At 40.5% G+C, this 20,969-nt stretch overlaps 1 protein-coding gene across 2 annotated transcripts in view; it reads right to left on the bottom strand.

The window, feature by feature from the left end:
• PTPN4 (protein tyrosine phosphatase non-receptor type 4) overlaps positions 1-20,969 on the bottom strand; it is an 82,528-nt gene that overhangs the window by 40,792 nt on the left and 20,767 nt on the right. For both annotated transcript variants that reach the window (XM_081006460.1, XM_081006461.1), the window contains exons 2-5: positions 12,712-12,866; positions 9,980-10,087; positions 4,778-4,820; positions 4,587-4,665 (exon numbers count right to left, since the gene is read on the bottom strand). In XM_081006460.1, the coding sequence (XP_080862586.1) occupies positions 4,587-4,665; positions 4,778-4,820; positions 9,980-10,087; positions 12,712-12,849 (368 nt within the window). In that variant the 5' untranslated portion in view covers positions 12,850-12,866. The remainder of the gene's footprint in view (positions 1-4,586; positions 4,666-4,777; positions 4,821-9,979; positions 10,088-12,711; positions 12,867-20,969) is intronic.

The raw sequence follows: 20,969 nt of genomic DNA, 5'->3' as shown, positions 1-20,969 counted from the left end.
AATCCAAATATTTTGGTGCTGCTGTAACACATGCAGTTTACATTAGAATTTATAAAATCAATAAAAGGTTAGGATCCATTCATTGGACTCAGGTACATCTACATCATATTTTCATGCCTCAATTGACAAATGTTGTTCTGTGTGGTATTTTGAAACTAATGGGATAGGACATATTTAAAAATTAATAGAAAACAATTTCTGATTGTTATCTCTTCATCCCTCTCTATTGCAACATTTGTTGCAAGTTCCATTTTGCCATCTCTAACCCATGCCAAAAGAATGTGATTAGCCACACTGGCATGCCTCCAACAATAATAATACCCATGAATACCAACAATCTATTGAAATGTACCTCCAAGCAAATAGGCCTTGTGAGATGAGTGTGTATTAATACTGGCCCCTGCATCTCAGATGTCTTACCTGAAGTGACGGTTTGAAATTGGTTTAGAATTCTAATCTACCTTTAAAGTATTTCTAGTCACCGATAAAATCTGAAAGGCATGAATTTCCATGTAGCAAACATTCTGGTATGACACTGCAGTGTTTTTATCTTATGGGCCTTTACAGAGACTTCCTTCTACTTCCATAAGGGAAGCTGATCCTCTAAATCAAGGGTTGTGGAATGACACACTTTATTGCAATTACCCACAAACACAGCCATGTTATTTTATTTCTCTTTCTCTGTGAATTACTCTTAAGCGATGCATTTGTAATTTACTTTTATATAGTAGTTTGTGCCCACCCCCTGCATAAACTTGTATGGATTAAGCATATCCTGGTTTCACACTTGGGATTCATAGGCATGGATCCAAAATATTTCTTTCAGGAGTGCTTCTCAATAGTGAACAGGAGATGGCAGTAGATACATTAAGGCTGGATTTCAGGTCAGAAGTCCAAGGCTCCCAGTCCAGGGGATCCCCAAGTGACCTTTTAAAAACATTTTTTTTTAAAGTATAGGACAGCCAGGTGTGCTATGAAGTGAAACAAGCTCCAGCCATCTTTACATCCAGCCACAAGTGGGGTGAAAAGGCTTTCTCAATAAAGAAGGATGAAGAGCCTGAAGCAAGCCTTGCTTTTCAATGTGCCCTACTTTTCTTTTCTTAAATAATTTTTATTGGAATTTTATTTACAATGTGCCCTACTTTTCTTTGCCATTCAAACTTGCAAAGGATGATGGAAGTGGACTGAGCCTGGTAAGGCACAGATCCTATGAGTAAGTGGTTCCCGGGCCACAGGAATTCTGTTCACTTGTTCTGAACAGACATGGACACTCTCGAGAGGAGCAGGTACTTAATCTGAGGGTATTCTTGGGGTATTACAACTCCACTTGACCTTGGTGGAATGAAGCACCCACCACCAGCTTCAATTGGTTCAGCTACTACACCCTGCCCACTGAGGTCCATGCACTGCAATGTGCTTTAGGTAAGGTGACCTTAGGAAATTGTAGCTAGTACACAGCACAGGAGCTAGCATGATGAGTGGGGTATCTTATTATATCTGTGTTGAAAGAACTGGACTGGTTGCCCATTAGCTACCAAGGCACATTCTATGTTCTGTTAACATATAAAGCCCCGAACAACGTAGGAGCAAGGTATGTGTCTTTCCTGTATAGATTAACCACCACCAAAGGAAGCCCTGCACATTGCACCATGGCTAGTATCAACATGGTCTTTTCTGCAGTAGATGGGGAACCTTTGGCCTCCCAGATGCTGTTGGACTGCAACTCCCATCAGTCTTGACCTTCGGTCATGCTGGTTAAGGCTGATGGGAGTTGTAGTTCAGCAACATCTGGAGGACCAAAGTGCAAGAACACCCTCCTCCGTGGAAGCCAAGGGGAGTCAACTGTGACACATTGTTTCTGCCTATTAAATACATTTGCTTGTTTAGACATTTACTTATTTTTTACATTGCACTGCTCAGTGGTATGTTTCTGGACTTCTATTGACACTATTACTTTCATTTTCATTTGTATTCTATTGATTTTTACGGTTTTTAGTTTTAAACCACTCAGGTGTAAGCAGTCTAAAAAATATTAAACAAACCAATAACAAATGATCAAGTCATGTTGAAGACTTCAGGTTTTGCTATGAAGCACGGAAGTCTTCAGAACTTGATCCAAACCAGCCAAGGCTCTCTAGTGCTGCTAGTAACTCTTCCTGGGTCTCTTTTGGCCTCTGCCTCTAATTGTGGCACTCATCAGCCCCTTGCTCCTTATCTTTCTCCCACTGCTTCGTATTGCATGCACAACACTTTCTCCTCTGTCCTATCCAGGCTGCTCTCTTCTTTTCTTCTTCCATCTGACATATGGATGAGGGTGGCTTGGTGGGCGTGCAATGACAAATAGCTCAACTGGTAGTTGAAGAGCAGATTCTCAGAGCCAAAGCTCAGTCCAGGAGTATTAAGTTAGGAAGCCCTACCCTGGCACCCCTATTGATTCCTTTCAGGGTTTGGCAGATGGAACAATCCACCCCCTCTTTATTCTATCTCTGTATGTCTGCGTGTCCACGCACACATGTGCTGAAAAGCAGAAAAGAGGGGAGCAGGAAATTTGCAAAGTAGTTTTTCCCCGCAGTTTTCTGGCAGAGGTGAATGGCAGTGCAGCATTAGGCTGGCCAGATCAAAGTTTCCAGCAACAGTTCTGAGTGATTTTCCAAGGGACAGAGATGACAATCCTGTCAAAGGCCTGATCTTGCCATGGAACTGTGAGATGCAGCAGGCTATCAATAAGATCGTATCTAAGTGCATTCTCTGTTGCTGCAGGGCCTGGTTTGCTCTTTGGCATTCTGAGAAGGTTTGGGTGACAAACAAGTTTGACGATTACTAGAGCACAGGTTGCTGTGAGGACAAGCAAACATATACTAGAGTACATAATAGTACCAGTTGTATGGCAATGAGGAAAGTGAAGAGAGCTTTCCCCCCTCTGCCTTCTTTCCAAGTAGCAATCCACCAGAGTTAAAGCATCTTAAAGCACTTGACAAAAGTGCCCTTTGAAGCAACTTCGACTCCATCCTTTAAAGAATGGAATGGATGCTGCTTCAAAGGGCACTTTGCAAATCTCCCCATGCTCCTCTTTTAAACCTCTGACATTGGGTTTGAAGGGGAAGCATGGGAAGACTTGCAAAGCGGCAGGAGGGATTTTGACAGGTGGGTGCCCCTATGTGGTGTGATTTCTAGCTACATTAAAATAGCCCTCGAGTAACACATAAATCAGTCCTCCCAACTATTCTGCATTACTCAAACTCCCCAGGATGTAAATGAAAATAAACTGACAATTTAAAAAAAGTTATACCCAAATCCCCAACTTCTTGTTTCATGATGATGGAAGTTGAACTCTGGAAATTATATACCAATTTCATCAACTATATCAACATTGATTTGCAGAGTGATCTGTACTGCTAAAACACAAACTGTATTCTTCAATATCGCTTCTCTATTTGCAGTGCTGTTATTTATAACTTAAAAATATTAGGGGTGCTTTTTAAAGTGTAGCATTACACTTTTGCAGGGACTTAATTTAGAGCTGCTCTGTATGTAGACTGTTTGGTTGTAATCATAGGCTGAAAGACGCTGCTGCCTGGGAGATATTTTTGTGGAGCAAGGGGAGGATAGGGTCAGATGAAGTGAATGCAGCTCTGTGTGTGTTCAAATACAAAAGGAGCTTAATTAGTTGTTGCCTGAACTTCACTTACAACGTAGATTGCAAACCACTTCTGCATTGGAAAACCAATTGATTTTAAAGCAGCGTTCGCAAAACTGCTGCAACAGCTCTCTGAACTCTTCAGTGAACAAAGAGTTCAACAAAAATAACCTTTGGTCTACATTACTTAGTGTATGTTAAAAACAGATTAATTCAAATGTAAAAATATGGTTTTCATTAGCAAGGCACTTGAGTATAGTATTGAAGTATGCCTTTGGACACATATTTATCTACCCTAAAATAATTAACTTGCAATTTGAGGACAAAATCAGATGTAAGCCCATTTTTAATAAAGTGTAAGAATAGTGGGGGTTAACTTTTCATGCTAGGAGCATGGGAGGCAAAGAATAAAACCTGTAAAGCAAGAAAGCACCATAAGATAAAGTGAAGAAGTAGAAGATTTCACTACTTCCTTGCACTCTCCACCCTGCTTTATAAATGAATGGTTAAACCCATGTTTAACAAACATGCATACATCTGGTTAGTCCCTTAAACAACAGCTTTCCCTAATATATAGATATTAAAGCGCACGAGGAGTTGGGAGGGATGAGTGGGTAAGGATCAGACTATATTCAACACAACGCAACTTATAACACTGTGCCTTTTTGTCAAATTGTGCATGACTTGGGTTCAAGAGCATGTAGAAGTTCTAAATCCAGATATAGGCATGAACTACACAACTGAATTGTTTTCAAGTATGTTCAAAATATATGCTACACAGAATACATGCTAATCAAGAATAATTTTCAGTTTTGGATATTCTGGTAATAAAAAAAATCCCTATTTCCTCAGATGAAATCAAAATGTATACACATTTTTGTATCAATTGCAGACACTCCTATGCAATGAACATCAAAGTATCTTATTAAAATAAGAGAGAGACTGATACCGTGTGTATTCTTCTTGAAGCTTATTAGGATCGCTTACAAAAAATTTGACTCTGAAGTTCAAGCTGTGAGGAGATCCTCCTAAAATTAACCAAAATATCATATTAGATTTTTACAACTTTGATTTAGTAATTATTTATCATTATTTAATGAACATTTGCATTCAAAATAGATAAAAAATATTTTTGCTCACTCTTTAACTGCTTCCTGATTGGCTTGTTTGGATCCAGCCACCTCTGGGGGAATGAAAAGATTACTTCATTATGTGTTTTTCTGAAGTAACACAAAGCATTATTGCAACACATCTCTTAACAAAACAAATGTACATATGTATGTTTTTACCGTATGTCACAATTGCTAGATACAAAACATACTTTTCCTTGATGACTAGTCCAAGGTGGGCTCTTTGGACCCTGTTCCGAGTCCTTAAATACATTTATAGACTTCTATTTAGAGCACTACACATTTTTAGTACACCCTATAGCAGTGACGATTGGCACTTAAAATAATTTATTTAAGAATTAGAGGACAATCTGTCACATTACTATAAAAATTAGCAATTGAACTCAACACTAGAGGGAGCATAATGAGTAGCCTATAAGATAAGATAATTCCAGATGTTGTAGCTACCGTATTTTTCGCTCCATAGGACGCACTTTTTCCCCTCCAAAAATGAAGGGGAAATGTGTGTGCGTCCTATGGAGCGAATGCAGGCTTTCGCTGAAGCCTGGAGAGCGAGAGGCATCGGTGCGCACCGACCCCTCTCGCTCTCCAGGCTTCAGGAAGCTATCCGCAAGCCTTGCAAGCCCGGTGGGAGTTCCCGCGGGCTCACAAGGCTTGCAGGCAGCAGCCTGCAGCCCCGGCGAGTGTCCGCAAGCCTTGCGCGCCCGGCAGGAGGTCCCGCCGAGCGCGCGAGGCTTGGGGCAGCAGCCTGTCGCCCGAAGCACGGGGAGCCCTCCGGAGGGCTCCCCGTGCTTCGGGCGAGTGTCTGCAAGCCTTGCGCGCCCGGCAGGAGGTCCCGCCGAGCGCGCAAGACTTGGGGCGGCAGCCTGTCGCCCGAAGCACGGGGAGCCCTCCGGAGGGCTCCCCGTGCTTCGGGCGAGTGTCTGCAAGCCTTGCGCGCCCGGCAGGAGGTCCCGCCGAGCGCGCAAGGCTTGGGGCTGCAGCTTGTCGCCCGAAGCACGGGGAGCCCTCCGGAGGGCTCCCCGTGCTTCGGGCGAGTGTCTGCAAGCCTTGCGCGCCCGGCAGGAGGTCCCGTCGAGCGCGCGAGGCTTGGGGCTGCAGCTTGTCGCCCGAAGCACGGGGAGCCCTCCGGAGGGCTCCCCGTGCTTCGGGCGAGTGTCTGCAAGCCTTGCGCGCCCGGCAGGAGGTCCCGCCGAGCACGCAAGGCTTGGGGTGGCAGCCTGTCGCCCGAAGCACGGGGAGCCCTCCGGAGGGCTCCCCGTGCTTTGGGCGAGTGTCTGCAAGCCTTGCGCGCCCGGCAGGAGGTCCCGCCGAGCGCGCAAGGCTTGGGGCTGCAGCTTGTCGCCCGAAGCACGGGGAGCCCTCCGGAGGGCTCCCCGTGCTTCGGGCGAGTGTCTGCAAGCCTTGCGCGCCCGGCAGGAGGTCCCGCCGAGCGCGCGAGGCTTGGGGCGGCAGCCTGTCGCCCGAAGCACGGGGAGCCCTCCGGAGGGCTCCCCGTGCTTCGGGCGAGTGTCTGCAAGCCTTGCGCGCCCGGCAGGAGGTCCCGCCGAGCGCGCGAGGCTTCGGGCGGCAGCTTGTCGCCCGAAGCACGGGGAGCCCTCCGGAGGGCTCCCCGTGCTTCGGGCGAGTGTCTGCAAGCCTCGCGCGCCCGGTGGGAGGTCCCGCCGAGCGCGCGAGGCTTGGGGCGGTAGCCTGCAGCCCGAAGCACGCGAGGCTTGGGGCGGCAGCCGCGGGGGGGGGGGAATAAATTTTTTTATTCATTTCCCCCCCCAAAAAAACGAGGTGCGTCCTATGGGCCGGTGCGTCCTATAGAACGAAAAATACAGTAAGTTTAACACCTTGCATGAGATATCCCATTTATCCAATTATTATTCCAAGAACTGTTTTTCAATTCTGAAATGAAACTATCTCTTCCCCACCCCACCCCCGTTTTTGGATTAATAAAGTTAAGTAGTTTTATTTGGAAGGGGCTTTGGTTAGAAGCATTCACATGTTAACAGAGCAAAACCGGGCAGTTTTCGGGGAAGCTTTCAATATAGTATGTCTCCAAGTATTAACATATATTGGCATATACAATTAAAGAAGGTGTCTATACTTTTTCTCAAAGATGTAGACTTCACAAACACTCACTAATTCCTGAGGGGAGAGATAGCAGGGGTTTGGAAAATGAGCTAATATAAATGGTGTCACAAGCATGAAAATAAAAATCAGTTGCCAGACTTCACCTATTAAAGATGTGCAGGCTGATATTAGAAAGAACAAAAGGCCACATGCATCCTGTTTAAAATAGCCATATTTTCTTTAGGAAACTAAGCTTGCCCAATTCTGTCTCTCTGAAACAGCCAGCATGAACACTGAGCCAAGGGGTGTGTTACCAACCATATGTGCAACATTCAAGAATTGCTTTCTAGGCCACTGATTTCTAGGCTCTGCAAGCTGGAAAAGATGCTTTATCATCACAAAGGATCTGTCATCTAAGCTAGTGCACAATCAGTATGACTCTATTCTTATAAGAACCAGTAAACAAAAGGACCACGTTGTTCTAACATGTCACCTGATGGTGCAACAGGAAAGAATGTATGATGTACTGTGAGTGTTCTTACAATCTGTGAGAATTTGAAGTAAATGCTACAACACAGTAAAAATATTACAACAGTAAAAAAGCTTTATGTTGTGGAAATGAACAGGAATAGAAACGTGGACGTGCCAACAATAATAAAGAAAACTGTTCCTGTTGAAAACCCTGCCTTATGTGGCATAATAATAACCAAGACTAAAACAAGATCAAAGAAAGCTGGTTCCTACCAAATGCAATGCTAGCTTGCTGACAAGAATCAAACTAAGGGCAAGAAGCAGGGATGTAGTCTTTGCCACGGAAAAAAATTCCACTTAACACACAGAGATTGCCGATATTCTCAGCTCACTCGCTCTCTCTTTAAAAAAAAGCTTGCCTAACAATCTGGATGGAACAGATAGGATCAAAAATATGCACCCACAAATAAGTGTTTAGTTGTTCAGCTTATGCCTTCTGAAGGATGTCCAGCAGCCTGGATGCAACAGAAATCAGGAATATGACTTTCCCACAATGCAGGCATTAGCATCTGGTGTTCTTGGGCAGCTGCCAGGGTCCCAGGATGTCTGGTACTGCTTAAAGCCGTCACAGCCAAGTAAGCCAAGCAAGGACCATCAACTGTAGAACGGGCACACCAGAATACACTTTGTCTAGGGCCCCTCAAATCTGGGATCAGCCCTGTTTTTCTATTCCCCTCAACACTACCAATTTCCAACTAAACCCTTTCTGAATTCAGTTGGCATTAACCTGCCTGGAACACTATATAGCTGCCACTTGAATGCTACCAATATCAGAGGACAGTGAATGACCTGTTTCTATGAACTGCTATTTGTCAGACGCTGATGCACGGATCTGAATTTCACTTCAATGCAACATTTTACTTAAGTTGTCTTGGTATACAATTTTTATTTTCTTCAATGCAGTGAATAAATGAAGCCTACTTCTTTCACCATTCTCCTTGTAAGAAAAAAGGGCTTCATATAAGCTTATTTTAACATCTATTTTTTTCCTCCTATCTAAAATGCTTTGTTTTAACTCTAGAAATTCCATGACACACATTGCCTTAACTTTAGCATGGTTCTCCAAACTTCTAATCAGTTAAAGAGAAATAATATATTCAAAACCAGGAAAATACAGCACACTTGCATATTTAGCATTCATTTACAAAATACTATCACCAAGTTTTCTTGCAACAGATTGTTATCAACCTTACTAAGACAACTGAAGAAGGGTAAATCTGCTTAGAGATCTACCAGTTTTAATCAGCCTTGATTTTTAAATTATGATTTTTATTAAATTTTCTGTTTTTCAATTTCAGATAAACATTTTGCATATTTAAATTATCAGTGACTTCCTTTCTTCTCTTTCCCTGGTTCATTTTACTTATTTTATATCCCTGCATATTTTACAAAAACTATACCAATCAGTTTTCCATTATTACATCTATCAAAACATATTTACACTGTTGAATTTATCTTAATGCTGCAAGTCTGCAAGTTGTGACTATTCTGCAGGTTGATAGCCTTGGGGTTTTTTTAAAAGGTCACTCTGGTGTGGCCATTGAACCCTGGAAATTCTGTATGATACTATGAGCATATATCATCTTATATCACTAATCACTTTGCAAGTGATTAAATAAGATCTTGCATAAGCTTTTTTAATGATTATAAATAGCTGGAACAAAACCAGACATTCAAAGTTCCCATTACAACCACTATATTATAGCAAAATATTAACTATCTGAAGTATTGTCAAAGAACATATAAAACCATTCTAGAGAACCAGGAGACTAAAACTTAATTTAATGCCCGCCTTCAGATGATAAGTTAATAACATTCCCTAGCTACTAAACTACAATTAGCATTAGCATTACAATGGATTGTGATATCTGCAGAATATCTGGTACAGAACCAGGTAATGACGTGTATTTATACCCTAAGATCCAAACTTCTGCTGGTAAATATGATTGCTTTGCATGTCAGGCACTAGTCACAAATAAAAGTGACAGAAATAAAACCAAGTTAGGCATACTGAATGATTGTACTGATCATTTTCTCTCCAGTATATCCCTTCTAGAGCATGTAAGCAAATCTGCAACTTATCATGTATTAATCAAAAGTTAGGGGTGCGAAGGAAAGACTAGCGAAATGAATAGATTCTCTTCATCTTTTTCTGTAGCAGAGGTGTCAACATTTTGGGTGAGATCCAATGTCATGACAATGAATGTGATGGCGCTTCCTCTTCTGTACCATGCAGCCCCCATGACCCTTCCAATCCACAGAGGATTTTTCAACCCCATAAATGGGGGGGGGTCATGGGGGGCTGTAAGGGAGAAGGAAAGGTAAGTTCCATTTGCAGAATCAAAACTCTGTTGCTCAAGTGGGATGCCACACCTAGTTATCCCTTGTAAGGTTCAAGAGACTTTATCAGGTTTTTCAGGCTCTCCAAAAAATTACTGAATCATTTTTAAGTAAGTAAGTGCTTAGTTCTGCAACAGAGCTCTCCTACAAATGACTCTGCAACATCAGCCTCTCCCTCAGCAAACTAAACTTAGCGCAAGCATCTAGAAGTGTAGAACTTGTAATCTCAAACTTTGAGAACAACAAAGAGGAATTTGTTTAGAAAACAGACACAGCTTACCGGGTTATCAGTAGAATCATCAGCCAATTGTAAACCAAAATAGTCTCTTTCAGTCAGATCAAGATGCTTGAAAACTATATTCAGCAGAGCTTGTCCCTGATCATGTTTCTGTAGGAAGAAAATAGCAAATGAAAATGTTTTCAAAATGATTCAACCACCACCAAAGCAGGTTACTTTGTTTCTAATCGCTACCCATCCTGGAAAAATTGAGACAGAAACTGGGTCTCTGAGAAAACCTTAAGACTTTTAAATCGGAAAGTTTTATTGTCTTTAACCTGAAAATCTGCATTTCAACTTTGACTTCTTCCCACTTTCAAGCCAGTATGCTCAAGTAGTTGAGAAAGTTAGACTAGGACCTGAAAGATCAGAGTTCAAATTCCTGCCATCCATGATGCTCACTGGATAACCTTGTGTCAGTCATTCTCTCTGCCTAACAAGACTGTTGCAAGAACAAGATGTGTGTGTGTGTGTACCACAATGAGATCATTGTGGGAAAGGTGGGATATGAATTATTATTACTATCATCATTAATAATTAAACTCAGTTTATATCCTGCCCTTCCTCCCAAATAACACATACAGAAATTTCTTGTTGTTTAAGCTGAAACAAACCTTACCAGAATTCTACTCTGGTCCTTTGGAAGGTTTTATGATGTAAACAAGAGACCAGTTCCACTTTTCAACTGCACTGTCTCTTGGTTTATATTTTTGGACTACAATTTAGGAAGAGTGGCTTGGATATTCATTTTGAAAACTCACATTTATAGAAACCAAAGCAGGTACATGACTATATATATGCCAGTTATGCATTTTTAAACCTAGTGTGAATCTTTCAGATCTTTGAATTCTGAAACACATTATGCTTCCATGGCACAGGCTTTACCTTGTCTTTTGTGGTTATAAAGCCAGTGAAGCAAGGAGCTGAGACTTTCAAAGTGATGCCAATTCTAAAAACAGTTCCCTGAAATTTTATCAGTCACAGCATCTGAAAAGAACCTCTTAATTTACTTAAAGCTAAAGGACCAGATTGACATACAATTTCTCTTGTCAGCTACTCATGGCCCAAGAATACAAACTGTCTGATAAAAACAAAAAGAGCATGCATATTTCAAAATATTTATTTTAAACATGTCTTCATTTGCAAAGTATAACTGAATGTGACAGCCAAGTTTGGCTTGCTCAAAAGATGACATGTTCCTATATGTCTCAAATTCAGATGACTTGTCTACTGCCACCATATTACAATGCAGCCTTGTGGCCATAAAAATGCTAAGCAAGTCTGCCCCTGCCCAAAATACTTTAGTCATGTTTCTACCTCTGAAACCACATAGGTTTGCTTCCTAACCACTCCTTTGTTTCCTTCACGCATTCCAGACTATGTGCTTCCTTTCACGCTACCTTGCATGCTTTGGCCTGTTGGCCAAGTTACTTATGCAGAACTTCCTTTCTGTGCACAATAAATGCCGAGGACCAAAAAAGTTGAGAAACATTTGACACGGAAAAGCTATTTCACAATACATTTTTCCTTTGTAAATTTGAGGGGTAGCCTTTTGGCATTTTGTTTTTCCACAAATCTCTGTGTTAATGCATTTCTATAGCTTGCTCATTACAAAAAGATACTTTATTTGGACACGTGTTTTGATAAAGCAGCTCCTAAGTTTTAACTGTAAAACCCATCATTGGTCTAAATCAGTCACAAGCTGCCTCCATTCAGCAAAGATCAAGGTCATCTCTGTAGGTTTATTACTGACAGACAGGTTAAATTATTGGCTACTGCTGACATACTCATAAAGCTCAAACTTATTTGCAAAGCAACCTTAAAATATATGTGTATCCAACACTCAGTGGGCAGGGAGAATAGTGCCTCCATTTGATTTTTAATACAAGGAGCATTAATAAAAATGTTAAATATGGAGTTATTTGTAGTTATATGCTTTTGTTTTGAATACATGCAAAAAGGTTACAATAATCAAAATAAACCATTATGGCAGCAATCATATGTGCACTTCCCTGAGAGTAAGTCCTGTTGAACACTGTGGGACTTCTGAGAAAATCTGCATAAACTGTACTGCAAATGTCTTTTGTAAAAGATGCTTTGGGACAATGTCCGAAGGAGTGCATTTTAACAGACCTCTGGCTTTTAACACTTGATATGAATTAAGACCCACCTTATTTCTGTAACTGTAAGTTGCTTTAAACTCTTTTTAATAATAAATAATAATTTCTAAATTGTACGAATGTACTAATATAAAACATGTATAACATTCAAATTTATTCTTATGCTAGCTTAATAACGACCTTTATTTAGGTCTCATCGTATTTAATTAAGCAAGGAATCATTTTCAAGGTATAATAAGAGGGAAAACATTTTTAGCTATATTATTTGTTGCAAAGGTTCCTATTAAAATAGTGTGTTCTGCAAAGTCTTGAAAACATTGTATACATGGATGTACCTAGTGCCAGCACTCATGCAAGGTGAATTTCCCACATCCTCCTCAGGCCATTCCCTGCTGAGAAGCCTCTTCAAAAAAACAAACAAAAAAACAACAAGAGGAGGCCCTTAGGAAAGGACTCTGAATTAATGACCATGTTAATGTAAGTAAATGGATGGCTAATGTATACTATTGATTAAATAAATATGCAAAATCAACAGCATGTTTTCTAAAGCCTAGGACTCTACTATGAGGCAATTCTAAATGAGATACAACATGTTTCCTAAAATATTATACTTACATTAACTCTAAAAGCTTGTACAGTATTGTCCAGAAGAAGAATATTGCAGACCACCTCTGTATGCTGTCTGTCTCGTGCCAGCTCAGATGCTCGTACATTGTAGGTTCTGCCAGCAGGCAATCGGAAACGTGCGGTCATTACTGTCCACACAACGTCTTAAGGGGGGAACAAAGATCATAAACACTTTACCCTTGATAATTCAGAAGTTGGGTTTAATAATAAAAGCTAATCCCAATTAGTGTATCAAATATATTCTACTTAGTTTTACAGAATAAATGTATTTTTCCTTTCAAGTTGAAACTAGCAAATTTCTGCCATCCTTGAGTGCCAACTTTAACCTGACCCTTTCTTATTTAGGAAAGAACATTACAATATTATCTCACAGCCACCCATAATTATAAATTCTAAAATTTATTTTTTTAAGTCAAGAAAGTCTGCGTTGTAAAATAGATCCAAACGTTCTGGAGGAAAATGCAGGCAAGAGCAAATAAAGCACAGATCACAGGGCAATCTTTGTAAAATCCTTAGTTGTCTTTGAGGGGCCAACCTCATGTATGTAGTGTAAAATCCAAGTACTGCTTCCATATGGTGATGGATCCATACTGTTGTTTTAAGCAAATCTCACACCACCCATCTACCTATGAAAAAATCATGGCAGCAGTGCACCTTTGAAAGAGCTGCTAGCAATGCCATGGAGATTTTATGAAATGTGTTATGACAACCATACACAGCCATATGTCAAGAGGTTCTGATGGCAATCATCTCACTCTAATCTGTATGTGCTCGTAAAATGTAAATTATCCTTTTAAATTTATTATATATTATGCAACATAATGGAAATGAGAATGAAGTTGTGTCCTAAACAGAATGAAAGCCACACCACACTTCATGATTTCCCCTCATTAGTTCACAGCAGAAAATTAATGTTTAAAGCAATCCTAAGCACCACCTCTCTCCTTTATTTAAGTTATAGCTTTGACATCTAATTTTGAAAGGTGGAATTTTAAGTAGCCACCTTTCTAGAGACCAGGTTTTCAAGTACTATGTCCAATATGTATTTTGCAAACTTACTGGGCTCATTTCTTCAAACAACTGCTTTATAAAGGTTTATGAATAGTGTAGAAGACATAAAACAAACTTAACATAATGAACATGGAAAGCTAACTCCTTTTAGTGTATGTAACATCAAACACAATCCAAGTACCCAAATGTAAAGTTTTACAGTGTTGCAACAGTAAACGTCACTGAGTTTAAAAAAGCTTTCAGAAATGCAGGTTATAAAGTTATAACGCAAACAGTATAAATATAAATGTAAGCAAAGCTTGTCATGCCAAACTACAGATTAATCTTCAAACAAAATATAAAAGTCAATAGAGTAGATCAAAGGTTCTGCACTGGCTAAGTACATTTTTTGCTTTGCTGAAAGAACTCTTACTAGAGAAGAACCAGAACTGCCACAGGAAGTTAAATAGAGATGAAGCTAAAAGAACGTCTGTAGAACCAAGAATGGGTTTTATTCCCTGCTAGTTATAAACTGAGAATAAGGACAAGAGTACCACAGTACTAGTTCAATAAGCACAAGGAGTCTTCAAACTTTTGCTGCTCAAAGAGCAGCCCCCCATGCCATAAGGGAACCATTTTTGAAAACCAAGAAAATTTGTGATGTGGCATGTGGATCTGTTGTTCAAAGAAGATAAAGAGATACATTGCAGGGGGGGCCACTAGGGGCGCATTGGAAGATGGCCGACAATACCATCTCTCCGACCCACACGAGGTAATTAAGAGGTTGTTATGGGAGTAGGCAGCCTCCCTTGTTGCCCCAAGGGAATGGGGAACACTGCCCTTGCCTGCTGTGCCCATAAATCACCCCCAAATTCGAAAGAAGGGGGTGAGGGCACTAGGCAGAATGCCCCTGTGTGGACATCGGCTCTCCTGGACGCTGTCTCTGATCGCGCACTAGCTGCAGCAATTTGGAATAATTAATTACAAAAGAAGCAAATGCACATATTTCAAGTGAAGAAGGGGAGTGAAGTCTGCTAATTTAAGTGACCTCCGCGAAAAAAGACGACGGGTTGGAGAAACAGGAATATTTTACGATGAAGATACACCAAAGGCTGGGTATGTCGGCAACGGGACTGAATGGGGGGGGGGGCCTTTTTTACTTTCCTTCTATGTGATTTACTATGTGTGGAGATAAACTTTAACCAAAAGTATGCTTTATGGAGATCGAGAAGCAATAAGAGCTTTTGGAATGGCGCAGCAATTAATTCAGAGTCGCCATCTTGCCAAAGGATTTATAACCGGAAGGAGGAACGGACTTGTTTTCAGAATGCATTCCTGGTGAATCTCCTCAGAGGTTTTGAGAAAGGAGGCAGATTGGTGAAGATTAATGACGCTAAGACTGTTTTGATGTATGGAAGTGATGTTATATGGAAAACGTCTGGATATGGCTACTGGATAAAAAAAAAAAAAATATCCACGCAGGATTACAAACTGTTCTAACCAGCTTTGGAGACTATCAGAGGTCACAAAGAGAAAGGAAAAATATATGAAAATAACAACAAGAGATGTGGAAAAACAATAAGAAAGGACTGGATAGTACTGTGAACATCATATGGTTAGATTTGTGGACATTAAAACAGCAGCAAGAAGCAAGAAGTTGATTGGATCCCCTTCGGAACTTGAAATATGGGTACCCCCAACAAAAATTTAAAATTTGGCTGTGTAATTTGGAATTTATGTAATTTGGTTTGATTTGATGTGATTGGTCGGTTAATAAAAAATTATTCTTAAAAAAAAGAGAGAGAGATACATTGCAGATACCAAAAGTAGTTTTTTAGTCCTATGCTTAAACTTAGATTGTTGTTGTTTAGTCGTTTAGTCGTGTCCGACTCTTCGTGACCCCATGGACCAGAGCACGCCAGGCACTCCTGTCTTTCACTGCCTCCCGCAGTTTGGTCAGACTCATGTTTGTAGCTTCGAGAACACTGTCCAACCATCTCATCCTCTGTCGTCCCCTTCTCCTTGTGCCCTCCATCTTTCCCAACATCAGGGTCTTTTCCAGGGAGTCTTCTCTTCTCATGAGGTGGCCAAAGTATTGGAGCCTCAGCTTCAGGATCTGTCCTTCCAGTGAGCACTCAGGGCTGATTTCCTTCAGAATGGATAGGTTTGATCTTCTTGCAGTCCATGGGACTCTCAAGAGTCTCCTCCAGCACCATAATTCAAAAGCATCAATTTTTCGGCGATCAGCCTTCTTTATGGTCCAGCTCTCACTTCCATACACTTCCATACTTAGATTAGCAAAGAGTAAAACATTTTTTTAAATTTGTATGTAGCCTTGACATAATAATTCCAAAAGGATTTGTTTAAAGCTATCCCTCCATTATAATTTCAGAAATACAATAGCTTCCTCCCTAGTTACTAAAAGTTCAGTTCTAACATGCTAAATTCAGCTCAAAACTACATAAATTAACTCATACTTACATTTTAAAATTAAGCTTTTTTAAGCACATACACATACACACACACACACTCACACACAAAGACCCATCTGTGAAGAAGCACCACTGAATTCTTCTTAAATGAAAGTCAACACGCCGTAAGTTTACACTGATGCTTGTTGGCAGGGAACCACAAAGCTCAGGAAAGAGCCCCTTGGAAATTCAACAGAATTATTTTCCCTTCATGGACCTGCAAGAGAGCAGTTTAAAGGCAAAGAGCTGATTCTTTTTCCAGATCACAACACCCGAGTGATCACAAAGCCAGCAGGGGCAAAGTTTACTAGCTGGAGCTAGAACGCTCTGCACAGCAATTTCTACCTGCCTGGAGTATGTATACAGTACAGAAAAGTAATGGCGGATTCTACTACATAATGCTGTATGCAGCAGACAGTTGTGCCTTCAGTCCCTCCTATATTTAATTTTGTACTTAAGAAAATGCTCATTCTACTCAGTTTGCAACTGACTGATTTAATAGTTGTGTTTATTTGTTATTTTAATGTAATTTTTATGTTGTAGACTGCCCAGAGACAGTATACAAATGATGTGTGTGTGTGTATGTATATGAAAGCTAGCGTCCTAAGTGTATACAGTGGTAACCCGGGTTATATACGCTTCAGGTTACATATGCTTCAGGTTACAGACTTCGCTACCCAGAAATATTACCTCAGGTTAAGAACTTTGCTTCAGGATGAGAACAGAAATTGCAAAGCAGCGGCGCGGCAGCAGCGGGAGGCCCCATTAGCTAAAGTGGTGCTTCAGGTTAAGAACAGTTTCAGGTTAAGAACGGACCTCCGGAACAAATTAAGTACTTAACCCGAGGTACCACTGTAAATACATGCAATGACCATCATGAACCTCGACCTGTGTGACACTCATTTGAATGTGTAGTGTCCAACTGTACTATAACTTGTTCTTGTTTACAGGGTTCAAGGTTATGCAGCACACAGGCTGTAGATTTGGATATACTGTGTCAAGATTCCATGAAGTATATTGTCAAAATAAATGCAACCAAGTAACAACTACTATCCAATATAGTGCAGTGAGTCTAGGCTTAAAAAAATAAGCCACATGAACAAATGTTTGAATGAAATTCTCTGTACTGATGGTGCAACAGACTTAAGCTGGGGCACATGTATCTTGCAACATGCTGCCAAAAGGTCCATTTGGAGCTGCCAAAAGGCCCATTTGATCTGGAAGTAAGCATAATCCTAGTTGCTGCATTTTAGCTGCTGAGATCAGATCTCAGGGCAGTGGAAGCCGAGAGGGAGACACACTAGGAAGGTTATGAGTCACTAGTGTGCTTTCTAGGGATGCTGAAAAAAAGAGAGTATGGTACACAAGAAATCTGTCTCTGTTGGGAATGAGCCAGCAAGCATTATTTTTAATTTTTAATTTGCTGCTGTGTTTGTTTTGGTGCTTCATTATCTATAACTTGGTTTATTCTACATTTTCCCTCATCCTATTTTCTTGGTATATTTTGGATCCATTATTGATGATGAAGTCAGATATCTATGGAAGTTATTGTCAGCTCACTTTGCTTGCAGGAGTCTCCATGTGTATCATAACTGGCTGGTGTACATATTTTTATTTTTATTTTTTGAAATTTTTAGAAACCACACAACAGGTAGCCAAACAGATTGTGCTAAAGGCAGTACCAAGCTCCTGCTATTCATACTTTTAATTCAATGTTCCCAAAGTGGTAGTGTAGAACTCAGTCTATGTACACTTGATCCATGTGGTCCATACACCCAGACCTTGTTGCTATGTAAACTGTTTACTGCATTATTTCTTATGAAGAGGTTCACACTTTCCCCTCATGTATGCTACAGCATATTTATCCTTCAGAAATATAAAATACAAGCAGACAGGTTTGCATGTACAAGCAGAAGTATAGTGAATAAATTAAAATGTAGATGACGGATGACCATGTTCAAGTCCTTTGGTACCGCAGCACGATCTTTCTGCTTCTGCATACAAGGTTAGTCTTCTAGAATTACTCATTAAGAAAGTTTGTTTTGACTTTCTTTGGCTGCCAAGTTTACACGCCCTAAAGTACCCAAGGACTTCACATTGGGATTTCAAGGTTATTTCACAGCAAACTTAGTTTAACAGCTATTTCAATACTTCTTATATAAGTCACTGCTCTCATGGCACCGTTTGGAATAAGTAAGACAGAAAATGATGAGGCAGAGGTATCATCATTTTATTCATTATGAATTATGAATATATTGTGAGCAACAATAGAGACGTGTATCATCTGTGATACCTATCACAGCAGAAACCCCCAAAAGCTAAGTTCTGTGGCATTAGCACATCAGATAATGCTACAGAAAACAAGATGTCATTCATCCCCAAATAAGTATAAGCTGTTGGCACCCTGTACTGTTACTATGAACTATTTGCAGAATATTGTATAGTACCTTACATACTTGCTAACAGAGAAGCATTTATAGTTGGAGAAGTCTCACCTTTGTATGTGCTCACCCTTTGTATGTTCACTAGTGGTTTACACTGGAGTCAGGCAAATGTGGAATTTCAAGGGAAAGGGGTACCAACTCAAGGGGTTTTGGCTAGTCTGAGGTGAAGTGGGAGCTATACAAGGTGGTACAAATTGAAGCAAGGACCATGGTGCTTTGGTGACCCAAACATAAGAACAAAGCACTACAGACAAGCTTCTGCTGAAAGAAAATAAAGGTTTCTAAGCTTAACACAATGATAGGGATGAATGCTGGAGGAAGGGAGAATAAACACTAGAGCTCTGTTGTGTCCAACAGGTCAAACTTCTAATAAGAGGGAATGATTTCACCCAGAAAGCGATTCCCTTTGAGCTCCCTCAATAAAATCTAGAACAACATTCCTTGAACCTATTTGCTTACAATTTGGCAGGTTTCTTACACAGGAAAACCCCTCCAGTCTGCAATTTTCAGACCAATGTCCACAGAACAGTAAGTAAGATAAGATTGGGGGGGAGGGTTCCTAAAACTGTAATCGCTGCCCCTCCAGGAAACCACGGCCATTATCCTTCTGAAATCAGTCCAGAGGATTCATGCCCTCAGAAGGCTGGTCTTGCCTGCAAATGTCATTCAATTCTACCCCAAAATAAAGTTAGAAATTTCCTTTTTTTTAAAGTTAAAACTTTAAACTTTGCCCAGCACAAAAGTCCCTGAACATATTTGTTTATAATTTGCCAAGCCTTATTCACTCCAGAGGGGCTGGTGTGCCTGCAAATTTTATCAATTCCTGTCTGAAGAAAAAAAGCTATGGCCATAAAAAAATCAATAGTGAATAATCAAGGTAAAATGAAACAGACATCCTAACAAGCATGTTGGGCAGAGACTGCCTGTTTTCAGAAGAGCAAAATCATGATCTGGACTGAAATCTATGTTATGTGCACTCCCACAGTACTCACCCCTTCACTGCCATAAGTGATTCTGAGTTATACACATAGCAGCAACTTTCTTCTCTTCCCCGACCTCACCACTGGCTTTGTTTAACATGCAGCCTGATAAGAGTGTTTTGGAAAACTCAAAAGCTTCCTCACTATTTGTTACTTTTTGGTGGCCCTAAGAAAGGTGTTGGCCTAATCCAGCTTTTGAATATATTTCTTATAGGACAACATGGTTACATATGTTTTGTGTGTTACTAAAAGGGGTCTCTTTTACCTAAATGTTTTTGTGGCCATGTTATTAAATTTATATCCCTGCCTTCCTCCCAAAGGAAGGAACACCACATGTATTATGCAAGGTCTCTCTTCCATACATCTCTCTAGGAAATGAATATATTTATTGCTATTACTGTACTTATAATGGCCAAAGATTATACTTATTTTTAAAAGGAAAGATGGACCAAAGTAATTATTATATATATATATTGCTAAAAGACACACAGACTTCAAAGCTAATTGTTATTTTTTTCTGCTGTTTAGATGGAAGCCCAAATATGTGTATGCCTTCAACATGGGAGATGAAGGAAAGTCTGCAGCCAATAAAAAAGGTGATGGGGAAGAGAAAGCAGCACACAGAAGAAACAGAAATAGAGAGGGAGGCAAATGTTGCACATTTCTTCAGCATATATTATGGCAATCAAACTAAATATTCATAAGGATTCTGAAAAGTACAACCATACATACAATCTGTGTGAAATCCTAAAATTATATCCGAGTTTAAGAGTTATAAGAGCTTAATTTGCTCCTCTGTCAAAAGAAGGTAAACATAATCATAAGCTACTTCATAAGGGCTTAACATGCCCCCAAAAACAAAAGGAAGGAAGGAAGGAAGGAAGGAAGGAAGGAAGGAAGGAAGGAAGGACTACATGAGGGACACGCAACATGAGGGACACGCAATTTCGTATCCCATAAAAGTGCTACTTGGAAGATGAAAATTTCTTAGCTTCTTTTAAAAGTGTTTACTGCGTGGATCTTAGCTCCCTGGAACCCATGTTAAATGACCCATTTAAAAGCCAAGGACAGAAAAACAGCATTATGAGAAAAATATATTTAAGCAAAGATAATATGCAAATAGGGATGCGGGTGGCACTGTGGGTTAAACCACAGAGCCTAGGACTTGCCGATCAGAAGGTCGGTGGTTCAAATCCCTGCGATGGGGTGAGCTCCCATTGCTCAGTCCCAGCTCTTGCCAACCTAGCAGTTCGAAAGCACGTCAAAGTGCAAGTAGATAAATAGGTACCGTTCAGGCGGCAAGGTAAACAGTGTTTCCGTGTGCTGCTCTGGTTTGCCAGAAGCAGCTTAGTCATGCTGGC

The sequence above is a fragment of the Podarcis pityusensis genome (assembly GCF_964106645.2).
Source record: "Podarcis pityusensis genome assembly, chromosome: 1".
Classification (NCBI taxonomy): Eukaryota; Metazoa; Chordata; class Lepidosauria; order Squamata; family Lacertidae; genus Podarcis; species Podarcis pityusensis.
Note: the sequence above shows the minus strand (reverse complement) of the source record. Positions and strands in the feature narration are given on the sequence as shown.